The following is an 18,824-nucleotide window of genomic DNA, read 5'->3' on the forward strand; positions in this document are numbered from 1 at the left end:
AATAAAGGAAAATATACAGGGAACAAACAGTGATGGGAAGGAAACTGGGACTCAAATCAATGGAGTGGACCAGAAGGAAAAAAGAAACAACCAAACACAAAAGAATGAAGAAACAATTCAAAAAAATGAGGAGAGGCTTAGGAACCTCCAGGACACCTTGAAACATTCCAACATCCGAATTATAGGGGTCCCAGAAGGGGAAGAGGAAGAGCAACAAGTGGAAAAGTTCTTTTTTTTAAGCATTGTTATTATTTACTTTTTTAAGATTTTATTTATTTATTTTTAGAGAGGGAAGGGAGGGAGATGAGAGAGAGAGAGAGAGAGAGGGAGGGAGAGGAACATCAATGTGCAGTTGCTGGGGATTATGGCCTGCAACCCAGGCATGTACCCTGGCTGGGAATCGAACCTGGGACACTTTGGTTCCCAGCCCGAGCTCAATCCACTGAGTTACACCAGCCAGGGCGGAAAAGCTCTTTGAACAAATAATAAAGGAGAACTTCCCCAATCTGGCAAAGGAAATAGACTTCCAGGAAGTCCAGGAAGCTCAGAGTCCCAAAGAAATTGGACCCAAGGAGGAACACTCCAAGGCACATCATAATTATATTACCCAAGATTAAAGATAAGAGAATCCTAGAAGCAGCAGGAAATAAGGAGACAGTTGCCTACAAAGGAGTGCCCATCAGACTGTCAGCTGATTTCTGAAAAGAGACCTTGCAGGTAAGAAGAGGCTTGGAAAGAAGTATTCCAAGTCATGAAAGGCAAGCACCTACATCCAAGATGACTCTATCCAGCAAAGCTATCATTTAGAATGGAAGGTCAGAGAAAGTGCTTCTCAGATAAGGTCAAGTTAAAGGAATTCATCATCACCAAGCTCTTATTTTATGAAATGTTAAAGGGACTTATCTAAGAAAAAGATAAAAAAACATGTATAGTGAAATGACAGCAAACTCACAATTATTAACAACCACACCTAAAGCAAAAACAAAAACAAACTAAGGAAACAACTAGAACAGGAACAGAACCACAGAAATGGAGATCACATGGAGGGTTAGCAACAGGGGAGTGGGAGGAGGAGAGAGGGGGAAAGTCACAGAGAATAAGTAGCATAGATGGTAGGTAGAAAATAGACAGGGGGAGGGTAAGAATAGCATGGGAAATGTAGAAGCTAAAGAACTTATGACACATGGACAATGAACTAAAGGGGGGGAATATGGGTGGGAGAGGGTGTGCAGGGTGGAGGGGAGTGAAGGGGGAAAATGGGACAATTATAATAGCATAATCAATAAACTATATTTAAAAATAAAAACATAAAAAGAAGCATGAGCATAAAATCAATTGTTTCAGTGGACAAAATTCAATACAACTACGGAATATACTTAAGGTGGATGGCATCTGAAGAAATCTCCAACATTTTGCTCTAACCTGAATCAAATGACCTGCTATTATTCCTTTTTGAAATAAAGGGTCAAAATTTACCTCCATTTTTTGAAGAATGACTATCACAATCAAAATATTTTAAGAATATTGTTACTGTCCCTTGAAAACTGTCTGCAGTTGGGGTTATACTTTCTTCAAGAGCATACATGACTAAACATACAATACTATGAAATTTATGGTTTGACCTAACTCTGATCTCACATCAATTAACTGTTGAAAATGATGAAAAACTCCTTCACGACCAATTTTGGTTTAGAAAATACTTAATACTTGAGGCAATTTATATTTTGCAAAATGTAGACTCTAAATATACATTTCTGAAATACCACCCCAGGAAGCACAAAGCACTGGCTTTACTCTCAGGCATAACACAGATTCAAAGGCATTCTTAAATTAATAACTGAGCCAAATGCAATCATTCCCTTTATTCTAAGTGATCAGCTGGCTTTCCTCTCACATTAAAAACACATCTCAATTTTGGGGGGTTGTTCTTCTTTCCTGAAAAATATGAAGATACAACAGCAGCTGGGACTTCAAGAAGGAACACAAATACCCCATTACTAACAGCATACCTGCCATTAATTTGTCTCTCATGTTAACATGGTCAACTACAGAAATGTCTTCCACAAATCTCACTAACAGGAGGGAATATGGGCTGAATTATAGAATATTTTTAAAGAAATGCAAAAGTTATCACTTTCACACACAAGGTTGACCCACACACACACCAGAAGTACTGTAAACTAAAGCAACTTACAAGACTACTTTAATAAACATACATTTGTAGTTAACACAATGGTTTCTATTAAAATGGCTGTTACTGAAGTGTTTGGAAATGCACTTCTCCTATGTAGATGTTAAATATCTCCTAATATCATATTTGCAGCATTCATTTGCTCAGCAAAACCTTTTGTTAAAAAACTGGCACAGATAAACAACATCAGCCTCAGCTCCATTACCCCCAAATGTCATCATATCTTATTTACTTCATTCTTGAGCTTAGTAGCAACCAAGCAAATATCGGGGCTCCAAAAGAAACATTAAAGAGGTTACTGGTAAAAATGGTACATAGTGTCTGTTTAAAAAATAAAAGCAGAGCCCTGGCTGGTGTGGGTCAGTGGGTTGAGTGCCATCCTGTGAACCGAAGACTCACTGGTTCAATTCCCAGCCAGGGCACATGCCTGGGTTGTGGGCCAGGTCCCCATTTGGGGGCATGTGAGAGCCAGCCAATTGATGTTTCTTTGGTACATTTCTGTTTTTCTCTCTCTCTTTCTCTCTCACTTCCCCCTCTCTAAAAATAAAAGCAAAGACAAATTAATCACTTCCTCCTAAACTTAAAGCTATGTTTAGATAGCTAAGGATTGGCTTGTCCTTTCATGAATATATCTTAGTCCACACCATGAGTACTGGATAGCATATGGACCATTAGATCAATTAGCCAACAAACAAAATGCTGATTTCTATTTGTTAAAAATATTTTATTTACTTTTTTTAGAAAGAGGAAGGGAGGAAGAGAGAGGAACATTAATGTGTGGCTGCCTCTCACACACCCCCTTGCTGGGGACCTGCCTGGCAACCAAGACATGGGCCCTGACTGGGAATTGAACCATTGACCTTTCAGTTCGCAGGAAGGCACTAAATCCACTGAGCCACACCAGCCATGGCTGATTTCTGTTTTTCATCGGGCAATTTATCCTTCCAATAACAATATTTAAAACAAGGCATATGGCCCTGACCACGTGGCTCAGTTTATTGGAGCGTTATCCCATATACCAAAAGGTTGGGGGCTCAATTCCTGGTCAGGGTACATACCTAGGTTGTAGGTTCAATCCCGGAGTTAATGTTTCTCTCTCACATTTCATATCTCATCTCATCTCATATCTCTCTTTCTCCCTCAAATTAATAAACATATTAATCCTCCAGTGAGGATTAAAAAAAAAACAAAAACAAAAAACAGAGCACCATGAACAGTGTGGTAGCTCAGTTGGTTGGATGTCATCATACAAAGCAAAATGTCTCAGGGTTCGATTCTGATCAGGACACAGGCCTGGGTTTCAGATTTGGACCCTGGTCAGGGTGTGTACAAGAGGCAACAAATGGATGTTTCTCTCTCACACATCAATGTTTCTCACCATCTCTTTGTCTCTCTCTCTAAAAATAAATAAATAAAATCTTTTTGAAAAGAGCATATGTCATGTTCATATTTAAATTAATATTTTAAATATGGCATACCTGGCCCTGGCTGGTGTGGCTCAATGGATTGAATGCTGGCCTGTGAACCAAAAGGATGCTGGTTAAGTTCCCAGTCAGGGCACATGCCCGGGTTTCAGGCCAGGTCCCCAGTGGGGGGGGGGGGGGGGGGGGGCAACCACATGTTCATGTTTCTCTCCCTCACTCCCTCCCTTACCCTCTCTAAAAATAAATAAAATCTTTTTAAAAGATAGGACACACCTTAATCTGCATATCTAAGCAAGACCTGGCACCTGCATACAAACATATGCACTCAATTCACTACAAATGCAGTCAGTTTATTGCATTAAATGGAGAACTTGCTGCTTCAGCCTGTCATTGCAATGCAATGTACTCTGTCCTTGGTGTAACACAAGGGGTGGGTGTGGATTAGAAGATGCCTAACAACACTGGGTTTTCACCAGGAAACACTGGGAATACTGGGACCTCATGACTGCTCATGTACCTCTAGGTTAAACTGGTGGTGCTTATTTATACTGTAACATCAAAGTCTCTCATAAGACCTTTGAATTTCTTAACAAATTAACAAAAAATAAGACCCTATTTTTATCTGCAAGATGCATCTAAAATTTGGGAAATCATCAATTCTATTTCCATTAAGAAGAAAATAAAATTCTGAAAAACAATCTTCACTTGAAACAGGGAAAACCCTGTTCTCAGAGCCTCAGTATATAGCAAGGAAGGATCCTTCCTATCCTGTTATGATAACTGCTGAACATTTATCACTCGGGTTGTATTTGCTTACAGTCTTATCTCCCTGGCCAGTTTCTGCATTTGTTCCCCACAGCCAGGGTCCTCCTCTCCTCTTGGCAACCTGCACACTTGGTCACCATTAATAAAGGCTTGGGGAAGAGAAGGAATCCTCCTACCTATCAACAGGTGCACCTGGTCCATATTTTGCTGAACCAGACTTCTATAACAATTATTGCGGAATGGAGGGTTTTGTTTTGAGCTACTTAACACTGGGGGCGGGGAACAACTATTATTTCTATGGTCTCTATGGAAATGAGAGTAGCTGCCAACTTTTTACAAAAACTACAAGACTCTCATACTCATAGTACTGTGGTGGTTCCTCTGCAGACCACTCCAAGAAGAGAAAACAATAGTGTAAAGTAGCACATGAGTTTACTTTGCATTTTCTGGTGTAAGCCCAATTCCTAAAATGAGGCCAAGGTCTATAACCAGAGAAGAGCACTCTGTATAAACCTCACCAACTTAGGCCCATCTCCCTTGAAGTGCTCCACCAAGTACTCCAGAATTCACCTCAGGACCCACTGTGAGAAACAAATGCTGGCCATTCAAGTATCCGGTAAAAAGCACTATTCCTGGGAAATAAGAACTGCATGGGCCTAAAAATGAAGAGTCTACATTTCCAAGAACACTATGCTGCACCCTGATCATCATTTACCAAGTACTGCTCCTTGGAAATACTTATCACAACTGTAACTAAATACTTATTTGAAGAATCCCTTAGTCAATATGTCTCACTGTTCTATTTAGACTGTGAGCTCCATGAATGTGAGGTGTGGCCTATTGTCCTTTTTGATCACTGCATTATCCCCAATGCCTAGCACAATGTCAATTAGTAAGCACTCATAAATAGGTGCTAAATGAATGAATTCGGCAACTACTTATGAAGTACTCCCTTTCTACAGATGGAGGTTCAAATGTGTATCCTCACACTCAAAAGTTGTAACGAGTCAATTGTGCCCTCTGAAGGTTTCTCCCTATCTAAGATCATCCTATTTGCAAGGAGTACTCTTTCATGAATTCATTCAACAAATATTTCTGGCACTATGCTTGCCACTGGGTATAGGACAGTGAATAAAAGAGGCAAAGTCTCTGCCTTCCAGTCAGATGGTTACAGATGCAAAGAATAAAGGAGACTGGCAAATTGTGTGGGGTGTTCAACTTTATACATGTCAGGAAAGGCTTCTCCATTACAGCGACAAGTATGTAAAGCCCTAAGTCATGTGATGGAGTGAGCTGAGCTGCTTGCAATATGGGAGTAGAATGTTCTAGGTACTGAAAGTAAGTACAAAGGCCCCTTTGAGTGTGCCATGTATGCTTGAGGATGTGAGATACCACCATATGGGGTGGACCAGTGGGGTGAATGACATGGGAGAAACCAGTGCAAACTGGCATGGGAGGGGGCAATGGGCAGATCGTGTAAGGCCTAATAAGCTTTGGCTTTTACTATGGGTGGCAAGAGGAGCCACTGACTGCAGCATTTTGAGCAGAGAAGTTATATGATCTGAGTCAGATTTAACAGAGTAGGATTGTGCTGGCTGCTGTTCTGAGAATAGCCTGGGGCAGGAAGCAAGAGCCAGACCAGATGAGCTAGAGGCAACTGCAGTAATCCAGGCAAGAGGTTATAGGGATGAGACCAGGCTAGTGGTAGCCAAGGTGGGAAGAGAGAACAGATGCTAGATACATCTTGAAAGCAGGACCCAAAGGTAGAGATTATGAGAGAACATGTAAACAGAACATTTCCCACCCTGTCACCTCAATCTTTGTTCAGATCACAAAAAAAAAACTGACACAGTCCCTTATTTTGGAAGGTGGTGATTTCTTCTTTTGCCCTCTAACTTGAAAGATACAAAACCATCTTCTAAGACTGTCATGCTCCTTAATGATCAAAGGACCTCCTACCAGTAGAACCTTCCTCCCAGAGGACCAAAAGGGGCAGAGGGAAAAAGTTAATTCCAAAGTGGGGCTAAACAAGGCAGAATATTAACCATCCAGCCATCTGGAGGCATTTAGTTTAAATTCAGTTTCAAGTGAACCCACTGCATCCCTCCCCTTTCAAAAATTCTCCCCATAAACACACACACACAAAGTATTCCTCATCAGAGCCTTCAACACCCTAGGCAGAGTGATTTTTAAGGACTATTTCTAAAGTACACCAGCGAAAAGTTGTCCTGTTTCCCTTTTTAAAATCCTAGCATGGGGAAATATCCTATAATTAAGGCAATTTTAACAATAGTAGATAATAATTTGACTATAAATTGTAAGGAATGTAATGGCTGCTTATTCTGGCACCAAAGAAGCAGGACTTGCTGTGAAGTGACTGCCAAGAAAAATGATACTCCCACTCAGACTGGACCACTGCAAGTAGTAACTGTTAACCACATGCTTTACACTCCAGTTTGCAAGGACACAGTGCTTTGTTTTCATTTTTACCCAAACACCAGACTGGAAACTCAATGGAGACAAACCCAGTGCTGGAATAGAAACAATAACTGAATGAAAAAAAAAATGTTTTGTGGCTAAATGCTTGCTGGAATGCCTACGTCAAGGGTTTGGAGAACTAAGAAAACCTCTGAGGTCCAAGAGAAACCACTTCCAGTCTGGTCCTGCAGACAGATGCTCAACATATAAGAATGAAGCAAGGCTGAAAGAGGCTTTAAGAAAGCCAACTGACAAAGTAGCTGTGAGAAGAAAGGACTAGCAAGAAAAGAATGGCTGGAATGACACTGAAACCAGGTGACCAGGAGCTAGACTAGACAAAGACAGCAATCCTGCCTGGGGTCTGACCTGAGCTTCCTGGGGAAGAGACAGTAAACACCTAGAAGAAAGGCTAAAGCAAGGAACAGGAGCAAAGGCAGACTCTTGTTTCTAAAAGCATCTCTGCAGGTGTAGCTAAATTCCTGTTCATGTCTGGAATAGACAATGTAAGAAAAGATCATCTGTCTACCAGGACTAAAACGAACCACATGAAATACTCAGATCCTACCCCTAGGCAAGCCAAGAAATAAATAACACTATATTCTAGATTTGAAAAAAGATTCTTGCCCTGACTGGTATGGCTCAGTAAATTGAGCACCAGCCTACAAACCAAAGGGTCGCCAGTTTGATTCCCAGTCTGCACATGCCTGGGTTGTGGGCCAGGTCCCCAGTAGGGGGCGTGCGAGAGGCAACCACACATTGATGTTTCCCTCCCTTTCTTCCCCTCTGTCTAAAAATAAATAAAATCTTTAAAAAATAAAAATAAAAGAAAGATTCCTTTCCCTTTTTTTACTTAGCCACCGAGGGCTCAATATATTAGAAAATTTAAAATACATTAATTAAATCAAATGGGGATAGAAATACCCATTCCTGGAATAAATACAAAAGTCAAAAATCATGTTTGAAGTTATTTTTTTAGTTGAAAACATTCTTAAACACCTACCTCATACCACACCATGTGATAGAAATTAGAGATACGGTGCCTCTTAGATCAGGCATGATTGGGCAAGAAGGGCTTCTTTTTTAAGTTCAAATAGCCACAAGGTCAGAGACAAGGACCATCAAATGTATCCTCATTTTTAATACAGTACTATCCTTAACTTCTAGTATTGCTTTAATTATGATTATACATTTACTTAGTTTGGTAAATGTTTAAAAGGGAAACCAATATTCCAATATTTAAACCTGTCACTCTAACTAAAAACCAACTCTTGCCTCCTGTGACTTTAGGTCAGAGTGTCCATTTCCCAATCAGAGCAGAGCGTACAGTAACAGTATTAGGAACTACATGTGCCTTAGATATCCTAGAATGCTTAGAACAGGAGGTGCTAAGGAACAAAATCACCAACCAAAAGCTCTCTAAGCAAGTAAGCCTCTGAATTTATTTCTTAATTATATTTTATTGATTATGCTTTTACAGTTATCCCTGTTTTCCCCCTTTGCCCCCCTCCACCCCACCCTCCACTCCCTCAGGCAATCTCCCTATGGAGGTGACCCATTGTGTGACTCAGGGGTGACCCATGGACACCACTGTTTATGTCCATGGATCATGCGTATAAGTTCTTTTAAGCCTCTGAATTTATAATGTATAGCCCTTAAGATATTGTATAAAGAAAAGGAGAAAGTGGCACATAGAATTCACTCCTTATTGATCCACCACTGTTGGGAAACTAGGTGCTCTAAACAGATAAACATGTAAGTCAACTGGACTTTTCTCTCTTTCGAGCAATTTTTGCATTTTAAATATGTATAACTTTCTAAACTTTGCCATCAGAATATACCAAACACAATTATTTAATACTGCTGTGAAATGTACTAGTGTTCTCAAGGGTTACAGAGGTGCCTCTTGAGCATTCCCCCATCTTTAAAGGTCTCAAATTGCCAAGGTCAGCCAAGTTCTGGGTCTACTGTTCAGCTTCTGGCCTCCCCACTGTTTCATAGTGCCATTGTTCACTTCTCCCAGAAGTCACCTTGCCCGCCTCTCAGACCACCCCTTCCTCTAATCCCTCCATTCCACAACCAGTGCTACTTGTTAACTTCTAATCGGCCATGACCTGGGAAGCCACATAACCTGAGCTTTAACTTCCATTTTTAAACCCTATCTACCTAATTTGAATGTAAGTAGGCACCTCAAAAGCTTGGTTTCTGTTCTAAACCTGTTTGAATCCTCAGCACCTAGCATTCTGCTATTGAGGGAACAGCTATTCAATCAATGATTGCAGATGATAAATTTCTGAAGGCTCTTTCTACAAGCAGATAAAATGCATGGGCTTTATGACAGCTGTTTCCATCATTTAGCTTTCCTGCTTACTTCCACATTCCCAGCTGTGTTCTGGATGGCTGTGCCGGCCAGAAGCCTAGGGATTTACCGTACTTCTATTTCTTGATAAGATACTTGAAGAGAATAAACACATGGCAAAGAGGACATTAAAGTAAGGGATAAAGGGATTTTTTTTTTATTTTACCAATAAAGACAAAGAGGGAAAGTATCACCCAGAATACTGACACCTAATCAATAAATGACAACAAGACTGGGTTATTTTCTATCTAATTCTCTCCAAAGCACTTTCAATGCCCTAGTCTTAATTCTCTACCGGGCAAAGTATCACTGCATAGTATATACTGTATCCTCATCGAAAATATTTTCCAAGTTTAACAAACCTTCCTCTTAAGTCCAAGTTAGCCGAAAGCTCCCTATGAAGATAAAACTTCGTAATGAATTTGATTGAAAAATTTAGAATCAGCCCTGGCTGGCATAGATCAGTGGATTGGGTGCGGGCTGCGAACCAAAGTGTCGCAGGTTCAATTCCCAGTCAGGGCACATGCCTAGGTTGCAGGCCATGACCCCCAGCAACTGCACATTGATGTTTCTCTCGCTCGCTCTCTCTATCTCCCTCCTTTCCCTCTCTATAAATAAATTTTAAAAGCTTTAAAAATAAAAAAAAAATTAAAAATAATAATAATAAAAAGAAAAATTTAGAATCACAATCTCAGAGATGGAAAGGACCTCAGAAGTCGTCTAGAGTGGTGGTTCTGAACCATGGCTGCTCATCAGAACCACTGGGGAGCTTTTATAAAATTATTATAACCTAGTCACACTGCCAGAATGTATGATTTAATTAGTCTGGGGTGGTGCCCAGACACAGGATTTTAAAAGCTCTCCAGGTGGTTCTAATGGTAGTCAGGGTTGAGAATCCCTGACCTAATTCAGCACTCTTAACACCCCACTCACATTTTTCAGACAAAGGAGAAAGAACCTTACCAAAGCTATGAGATGACAAATTTGTCACAAAAGCAAGCTAGAACTGCTCTTTCCAAGAAATCATGCCCTCTCCATGTAAAACTACTATAGGACAGTGGTATTTCTTTTCTATCGTTTTCTCTCCTCAATAAACCAACATCCCCACCTATTCCAAAGCAAATGTATTTCCTGAATATTCTTTGCCTTGGAACCCCACTGCATAATTCTAGAAAATCTAAACTATGTATGTCTGTGTCAATATAGTATCCACTTTTTTTTTTCTCAAAGAACTCTGGGAGGTTAATCAGGCATGGTTTCCCCTTAAAGAACCATACTGCTTTTCCTCTGATAAGTTAGAATCAGTTCACCCATTCTTTTCACCATTATCATCACATGGGTCTTCTTTCAAATACCTTGCCAGTTTTATCTCCAATGCTCTTTCAGCCCACTTAATTTCTATTACCTCTGATTCTCTTTTGCCTCACTTAATTTCTAGTTTGTACCTGCCCTGCCATACTTTATGGACTTCCATCTTCTCTTGGCTTAAACTCTTTCCATTTTGTGAAAAGATGCATTTTTCCCTGAAGCAGCCTCTTCTACTCTGCCAGTTAGTTAGTCATGCAGGGGTTTTTTTTTTTTTTCTTCCCCCAAGCAGCTGGTCTTTTTGATGTCTGGCACACATTTATCTGGGCTTCCAATAAGATGTTTTTACATAGTTTCCAGGCTTCCTGGAGGTTATTGACTTTTTTAACTCTTCCATTCAATTTTTTTCCTAATTTCTAACATTTGTTAGAGTTTCTTTTTCAAAAGTTGAATACCTGGCTGATAGATCTCTTTGATTTTTCTCTTCCACCAGATTGCTGAATTAAATGCATCAGAACTTAAATATAATATTTCAAATTACCTCCAGGATGGAATCGCTTCATGAATTTCTGAACTTTCATGTGCTCTGTAGTAAGCAACAGATGTTTAACCAAGTGGAACTGAAAATGCTAGTTCTTACTTGTTTGTATTTTAGTGTGTCTGCTTATATAAAATGTTCTGATATCCTTAAGCCTGTGTTCCTGTTTGGTAAGGAAAATAAACTCAAAGTTTTATTTTTTTAAAGTTAACCAGTGTGTATTCAACAGCTCTATATACTGAATCTAATGTGTTAAACTACTCTTTTTTTTTAAATCTTTGTAATTTTTTTAAAGATTTTATTTATTTTTTAGAGAGGGAAGGGAGGAAGAAAGAGAGAGAGATAGAAACATCAATGTGCAGTTGCTGGGGGTTATGGCCTGCAACCCAGGCACGTACCCTGGCTGGGAATCGAACCTGTGACACTTTGGTTCGCAGCCAGTGCTCAATCCACTGAGCTACGCCAGCCACAGCTAAACTGCTCTTCTAAATTTGTTCTAAACTGCCTAGTCACAAAAGTCTCAACTGTTACTTAGTATTTTCTTCAAAGTGGGAAGAAAAACAGAATTCTGAATCTTCCTCAAAAATTCCTATAAGGCCCAGTTATTGATGCAGTGGTAAAGACAACTGCCTCCCTCCAAAGAATATAACATTTTCCACATGCCCTGGCTGGTGTGGCTCAGTGGACTGAGTGCCAGCCTGAAAACCAAAGGGTCACCGGTTCAATTCCCAGTCAGGGCATATGCCTGGGTTGTTGACTAGATCACCAGTTGGGGGCACATGAGAGGCAACCACATATGGATGTTTCTCTCCCTCTTTCTCCCTCCCTTCCCCTCTCAAAATAAATAAATAAAATCTTTTATTTTTTTAAAACATTCTCCACATTATACCAACATATCATGTATATTTAATCCTGCATTTATTTCACTTGAGAAATTGAGATCCAAAAGATTCCCAGGAAAGCAAGAGACCACGAGATGACAATCTATCATCAAAGCAGTATATCATCATAGCACTGGTGTCCTGGAAATGAATGCAGTAGAATTTGTCTATCATCTCCCCCCCACACACATCCTTTTAACTATTGCACTTGGTACTGTTGGGCACACAGCACACCAGGAGCTGCCATCTGTTCTCAGATTGCTTAGTTAAAAAAGACACACATGTGCCTGAACACAAAATTAACTAAAATACAACACAGTTATGTGCAAAGATCATGGACCTAACTCAAGCAGGGAATTAGGAAGAAGATACATAACCCTGGGGAATTCTGAAGTGATTCAACAAAAGTATCATTTGAAATACTTGGAGCCATTGAAGCCCAAAGTAGAGGAATGATTCCATTGAAAACACTGCTGTCGGGGTGTAGCTCAGTGGATTGAGCCCAGGCTGTAAACCAAAGTGTCGCAGGTTCGATTCCCAGCCAGGTACATGCTTGGGTTGTAGGCCATAACCCCCAGCATCCGCACATTGATGTTTCCCTCTCTAAAAGTGAATAAATTTTTAAAAATCTTAAAAAAAAGAAAGAAAACACTGCTGTCAAGAAATGAAGCTGGTGCCCTGGCTGGTGTGGCTCAGTGGTTGGGTGCTGGCCAGCAAACCAAATGGTCACCAGTTCGGTTCCCAATCAGGGCACATGCCTAGGTTGCAGGCCAGGTCCTCAGTGGGGGGTGTGCAAGAGGCAACCACACACTGATGTTTCTCTCCCTGTCTTTCTCCTTCCCTTCTCCTCTATCTGGAAATAAAGAATATATATATATATATATTTTTTTTTTTTTAAAAGAGGCCCTGGGTGGTGTAGCTCATTAGATTGAGTGTGGGCCTTTGAACCAAAGGGTCGCTGGTTTGATTCCCAGTCAGGGCACACGCCTGGGCTGTGGGCCAGGTGCCCAGTAGGGGGCATGGGAGAGGGAACCACACATCAATGTTTCCCTCTTTCACCCTCCCTTCCCCTCTCTCTATAAGTAAATAAAATCTTTAAAAAATAAAATAAAAAGAAATGAAGCTGGTAATGTGCAAGATGGAATGGGAGAGTAACAGACAATGGCGGGTAGACCAGTTAAGAATGACTGAAAACAGCCCATTAACAGCTCTCTCTGCTTTATCCCCACCACTTGCCTCTGCAACCTTAACTAGCAGGGCCACTAGCTCTTTTCCTAAAACAGCTTGACTAATGACATTTACCCCCTCAGAAACCATCGATGACTCCACATGGCTCATAAATTACAATTTACAATATATTGCTTCTACTGTTAACACTAGATTGTCTATGTCTGGGTCTAATATGTTGCCTGCAAAGGACATGGTTGAATCCTCTCTACTACAGTATCATAATAGTGATATGATGATGGTCATTTACTAGTTAATTGATGATCCTCTCACAGCTTATATTTCTAACACCAGCTCTCATGGGAGTTGGGAAGGTACTTTCTGGTCTTACTATCTGTGCAACATAGCATAAGCTATCCTCTGGGTCAGGTAACACCTGGATTCAAATGCCACCTCTACCATTCACCAGCCAAGACTGAATCTATGTATAAATCCCTTGGGATGTGTTTTCTGGTCTGTAAAATGGGGATGATGAAGGTAATAATTCTGACCATCATATGGTTGTTGTGGATTATAAATGGTCTCATGTAAAGCCCTTAGGGTAGAACCAGGCCTAGAGAAAGCACTGAATAGCTACTCTCTTTTCATGAGACCAAAATGTACTTTTTGTGAACATATATGGAAACAAGCTCAGTAGTAAAACAGTCACTGTTATTGGGGAGCCAGAGACTCACTTTCAAATGATTTTGGTTAGCACCAATGTTGTTCCCCGTGTAAAGACAACAAAAACTTCCTTTCTTATTCCTCAGTCTAGTCTTCCACTACTCCTGAAATTGCATGCAACCCAACATGAGTTAATAAAAAAGGAAAATAGTAATTAAGCTGAATCAAACATTTTATATTTGTATGTTCTAACTGGACATTGAGTTGCACAAGCCAGAACTTTTTACTAAGGTTTGTTGTTGTTTTGTTTTTACGAGCATGCCCAGGAGGTGGTTCCTATACTACTACCTGGGACAACTTCTATACTGACAGGCCCTGTGGCTAAATTACACCTCTTCTCAAATGAAACACAAGGAACCAAACTGATGGTGCCAGAAGAATAGATCACAAGTTCTCTGCAATATCCAACCCATCTACTTAAACTGGGAAAAAGAAGGAATGCAAATCTTGAAGACATGCTGTGCATCCTACATGTAATCATCAACTCAGTATCAGAAAGTATTCCTACCTCTCCCCCAACACACATTTTGCCATGTAATCCCAACATAGTTTATGTCATTCCCAGAATCCTTCGGGGTATACATTTGTATATGTGTGCACATGCATGAGTGCACTCACAGGCACATTGCTCAAGAACATAAATGAGAACAAAACAAAACAATTCCAAAATCACAACTATGACACAAAGTTCTTATTGACATCATTGAATGTCACTATGGAAGGGACCTTTGGCAAGCTTAAGAACATTTCTAACCAACTGCCTCACTCTTAAGGACAATTTCAACAAAAATTAGATTAGTAATAAAAAGCCAATTATCCTGTCTTTATGGAGAAAGGCACAAGATAATTGTTAGGTTTTGAAATTTATTAATATCATTTTAGTATTAGTGAACTAGCATTACCTAGCTACTACTTGAGTCCCAAATCTATTCTCTCTTGGAACTTCTGGGCACTCCTTTCTCCTCATCTGTACCACTCACACGGTACTTATCACACACCATGTTGTATTCCTATTATGTGTGTGCATGGTTTGTCTCTCCCCTACCTGGAAAGATCCAGGTGGCAGAGGCCCCTCTTGCCTTTCTTTCCTCCACTATGCCAAGCACGGAATATTGCGCATAGTAGGAACTCCAAAAAAACATGCCCATTGAAAGCTAAACAAAAACCTATCCTTTGTGTTAAAGACCCCTTGTGATCACAGCATCTGGGTTACCCATTACTTGATAAGTACAAGGGTACATGCAGGACTTCAACCAGAAGCCCTGTCAGCATGATATACCCTCCAAAGCCCTTGAGGGCATATCAAATTATCTTAATTATGATCTAAAAAGACTGAGAGCACTTAAGAACATGGAGTATTCTTAAAGCCTGTTCAAACCTTTCAAAGGCAAGTGAAAGGCCCTCAGGAACAAAACCTTCAACTTGGGCTAAGCCTGAGGCTAGGTACCCAGACACTGTGACCCTGGACTTTCTGCATTTATATATCACCACCACCACCAGGGAAAGTGCCTGGCAATGAATTAGTTCAGACATAAGCTGAATACAAGTCATTGTAGTGACTATACTCCCCAAAATGGCCAAAATTTTCTGAGTGTAGCCCAGGGAAGACAAGGCTAATGTATGCATCTTGAGAGGCCAGGCCAATGGTAAAGATTACCCCTGTTTCTATACTGGCCGTCTAAAGGTATTTACTTGGGTCTGTCTGTGTTGTGACAGTGTCCTAGACTCAAATGAATGCCTCTAACACTCCACATTTTTGAGCCATTCAGTCATGCATTTTTGTTATTGTTGAAAGTGGTGCGAAATTGCACTGCATGAGCTAAAATCCTTGGTGGTCTTCCAAGGATTCCAGCTAAAAAGGCACTTCCTTTGTTCCTCAGGAGAATGCAGTCCAGTAGGTCATTCAAAAGGGGAAATAAAAGCAGCAGCCCTGGGAGGGAGATGAAGGACAAGACAAAAAGAATAAAATGTTTTGGGTGTGAGCACATTAGCTTCCATTTCCTGCTGCTGGTCACTAATAACTCTCCTATCTTTGGGGGGAAAATATCCAGATGAACACGTGCAAAAATATTCCTCAGGTGTTTTCTGGACATCATGACAATCAAAGGGAACACCTAGTAACAGCCATTGAGCACCCATCAAACTTCCTTTTCCCTGAGAAGCTGGCTAGGGAAGATACCCTGTGGCTGCAAGACTGCACAAAGTTGGAGAAAGTAGGGAGGGCCGTTTCACAACCTACTCCCTGAATGCCTCTAGTCCATCTCAAAGGCACACATTGTTTGCATGAGCAGAAGATGAAAACTTGTCACATCCCCATTAAGTGCATCACTGCATCTATCCCTTCAAAATGTGGGAATGACAACTGTAACCTTCACGCCAATCATCTCCGCTGGGCCAGGGCCCAAACCATGCAGGGCACAAAGACCCCAGGTCTGACCTGCAGAGCCCCCAAGCTTCAGTAACTGTTGGTTCACTTCACTTTTTCTGTCTGGGCGGGAGGAAGAGTGTAAAGAAAGATGGCTTTTCAGGGCTCTACAACCAATAAAATCGTGCCTCCATAAGGACATACTTGGGCTCCCAAGAAGACCAGCAGCTAAGACCAAACAGTTTCTAACCAGTATAGTGTGCAAGTTATTTGATAACTGCAAAGGTGTAGTGGGCTTCTAGGTTGCACCAACAACTTCTGGGGTTCTATTTCTACACAGTTGCCAGTTACACTCTGAAAATGCCCAGCACCTTCCCTCAATTACCTTTGCAAGTTATATGTAATTGATAACTGCACTTAATCTATGAGGTTATTAATTGTCCTTCCAAAAAATGACCCTCAAGTCTTCCTAAACTAAACCGTAGGAAGTGCCTGGTTGAAATTACAGTATTTCCTTTGCCAACTGCCGGCCCCCAGCCTGCCCCACCGAAGTGACCGACACCTAGAAGCAAAGGCGTACTCTGCTCACTTCCATGAAAGGTTCAGAATGGAGGCTTGGGCCCCAGGGCTCAAATCACTCACTTCAACGTTAAGTTACGTTGGCCACCAGCCAGCTAGATTCGAGGTTCTTTCTGAACCCTCCAGGCGAACAGGCTACCTGCGCCGCCGCTGGCCTATGGGGCTGCACGCAACGGTTAGCCTCTGAGAAGGAGAGAGAGACAGGGATAGGACCGGTCCTACCACCTCAGCCGGCCTCGCAAGGAGAAATTTGAGGGCGCCGGCCGGAAAGCTACCTCCCCGGCACTCCAAGCAGGGCTTTACCCCCACGATCCCCCAAGCGCCGAAATCCGGTGAACTTTTTTTCACAGGCTAAACAGTCCTATTTGCATAACCATCTCCTAGCAGAGACTCAGGTTTCCTGTAATCAGTCCTTTCAAAGGTTCGTAACTCAATGTGCAATTAACCCTTAAAATGAGGTGAGAAAAAGAAAGGGGAGGAAATACCCTTTCTCGTCCAACACCTTCCGGAAAATAGAAGAGTTCCCAAAAGTCAGGTTTGAAGGCGAGAGTCTTTTTTTAAAGGTGACTCCTAAAACCGCTGTATCTACTAAGACTAGTCCGTGTCAATGGTCGAAAAGAAATAGGGATAGGGTTTTTAAGTAACATCAATGAAACATCAATTCAAGTTCCACGTTTTGTGCTCGCCGGAATCTGGCAACCTCTAAAAGATCCTTCACCACCACCCAACTGGTGACCTCCACCCCACAACCGGCTCTCTTCACCTACAAAACAAAGCGGGGAACCCAGTAAGAAGTTCAACCCGGAAAAGGCGAGGGAACGGGTGACGCGCACTCTGCGGACCAGAGTCCTCTGGGGCTTCCTGGGAATCCGGAGACTACGGGGGGCGAGGGAGCAAACAGCAAGAGTGGCACCGGGCAATTCTGCCGTGCCCGGCCACTTGCAGCGCCTCGGGGGCCGCGGCTCCACGGGAACCTTCTACGCTGACAGGGCTCGCTCTCTAGCTCTCCCTCTAGGCTACCTGCGTCCGGTGCGGGGGGGGGGGGGGGGGGGCGGCGGCAGGACGCGGGGCTCCTGTGGCCCCTTCTCTGAGTACTGGTCTCGGCGCTTGTCCCCCAGGATATCCCACCTACCGTTAATCTCATGAGTGGGGGCATCGTTCTTGTTGAAGCCTTTTGACACGTAGAGACGTCGCACTTCCGAGCAACTTTTCGACTTGAGCTCGGCAGCCAACAACGCGGCGCTGAGTATGGCCAGGGTGCAGAGAAGCGCGGGCAAGCCGAACCGTGCCATGGTGCGGGCAGGACGGACGCGCTCTCACCTTCGCGACGGGATGAAAAGTGGTGGGCGCGGACCCTCGGGCTCACAAGTGAAGCGAGAGGGCGTGGGAGTTGGAGTAGGAGTTGGAGGAGGGGAAAAACGGCAAGAGGAGGAGACGCGGGACGAAAAGTGGAGCTGGGCCTCGCGCGTCAGGCAACGGTCCCCGGTGCCAGACGCCCGGCCGAGAGAGAAGAAGGAGGTTGTAGAGGCAGTGCGTAGCCTAAGGGAGCGAAGGCGCGGACGGGTAACTCGGAGCTCCGTGAGGATAGTGAGCAGGAACGACCTGGCCGGCCGACGGGACAGGGACGCGGGGGAGGAGGGAAAGGTGGCAGGCTCCGCGGGGACCACGGAGGGTGTGAGCCGCGGCGGCTGGCGCTCCCTGCGCGCGGCTCGGGTTGCCGGGCGCTGCTCCGCTCTCCTGACTCCACTCGGCTTGCTCACTCTGCCCTCGGCCACAGGGCTGTACCCTCCTCAGCTCCGCCGCTGATTGACTGGCCGGCGTGCACTGCGACGACGCTCGGCAAACTTGGCCCTGCGGGCGGCACAGGGGGTGGGGGCGGGCGGCGGGGGGCGGGAGACAGGCGGGAGCTGGTAAGGTCGTCGGGATAGGAGAAAACCTGGAAGCGGGGTTGGATCCGGAGTAGCTAAATCCACTTCCTAGGGGGCCGCACCAGGCGAGCGATTCTCCCTCTAGAGACACGCCCCGCCGGGCTCCTCCTTCTTCCTCTCCTCT

At 42.8% G+C, this 18,824-nt stretch overlaps 1 protein-coding gene across 1 annotated transcript in view; it reads right to left on the bottom strand.

Annotated features, from left to right (window-relative positions):
• Nucleotides 1–18,615, bottom strand: part of GPC4 (glypican 4) — a 109,297-nt gene extending 90,682 nt beyond the window's left edge. The window contains exon 1 of the mRNA XM_028522428.2: nucleotides 17,905–18,615. Within this exon, the coding sequence (XP_028378229.1) occupies nucleotides 17,905–18,064 (160 nt within the window). The 5' untranslated portion in view covers nucleotides 18,065–18,615. The remainder of the gene's footprint in view (nucleotides 1–17,904) is intronic.
• Nucleotides 18,616–18,824: the final 209 nt, after the last annotated feature.

Source organism: Phyllostomus discolor, chromosome X (assembly GCF_004126475.2).
Source record: "Phyllostomus discolor isolate MPI-MPIP mPhyDis1 chromosome X, mPhyDis1.pri.v3, whole genome shotgun sequence".
In the NCBI taxonomy this organism is placed as follows: domain Eukaryota; kingdom Metazoa; phylum Chordata; class Mammalia; order Chiroptera; family Phyllostomidae; genus Phyllostomus; species Phyllostomus discolor.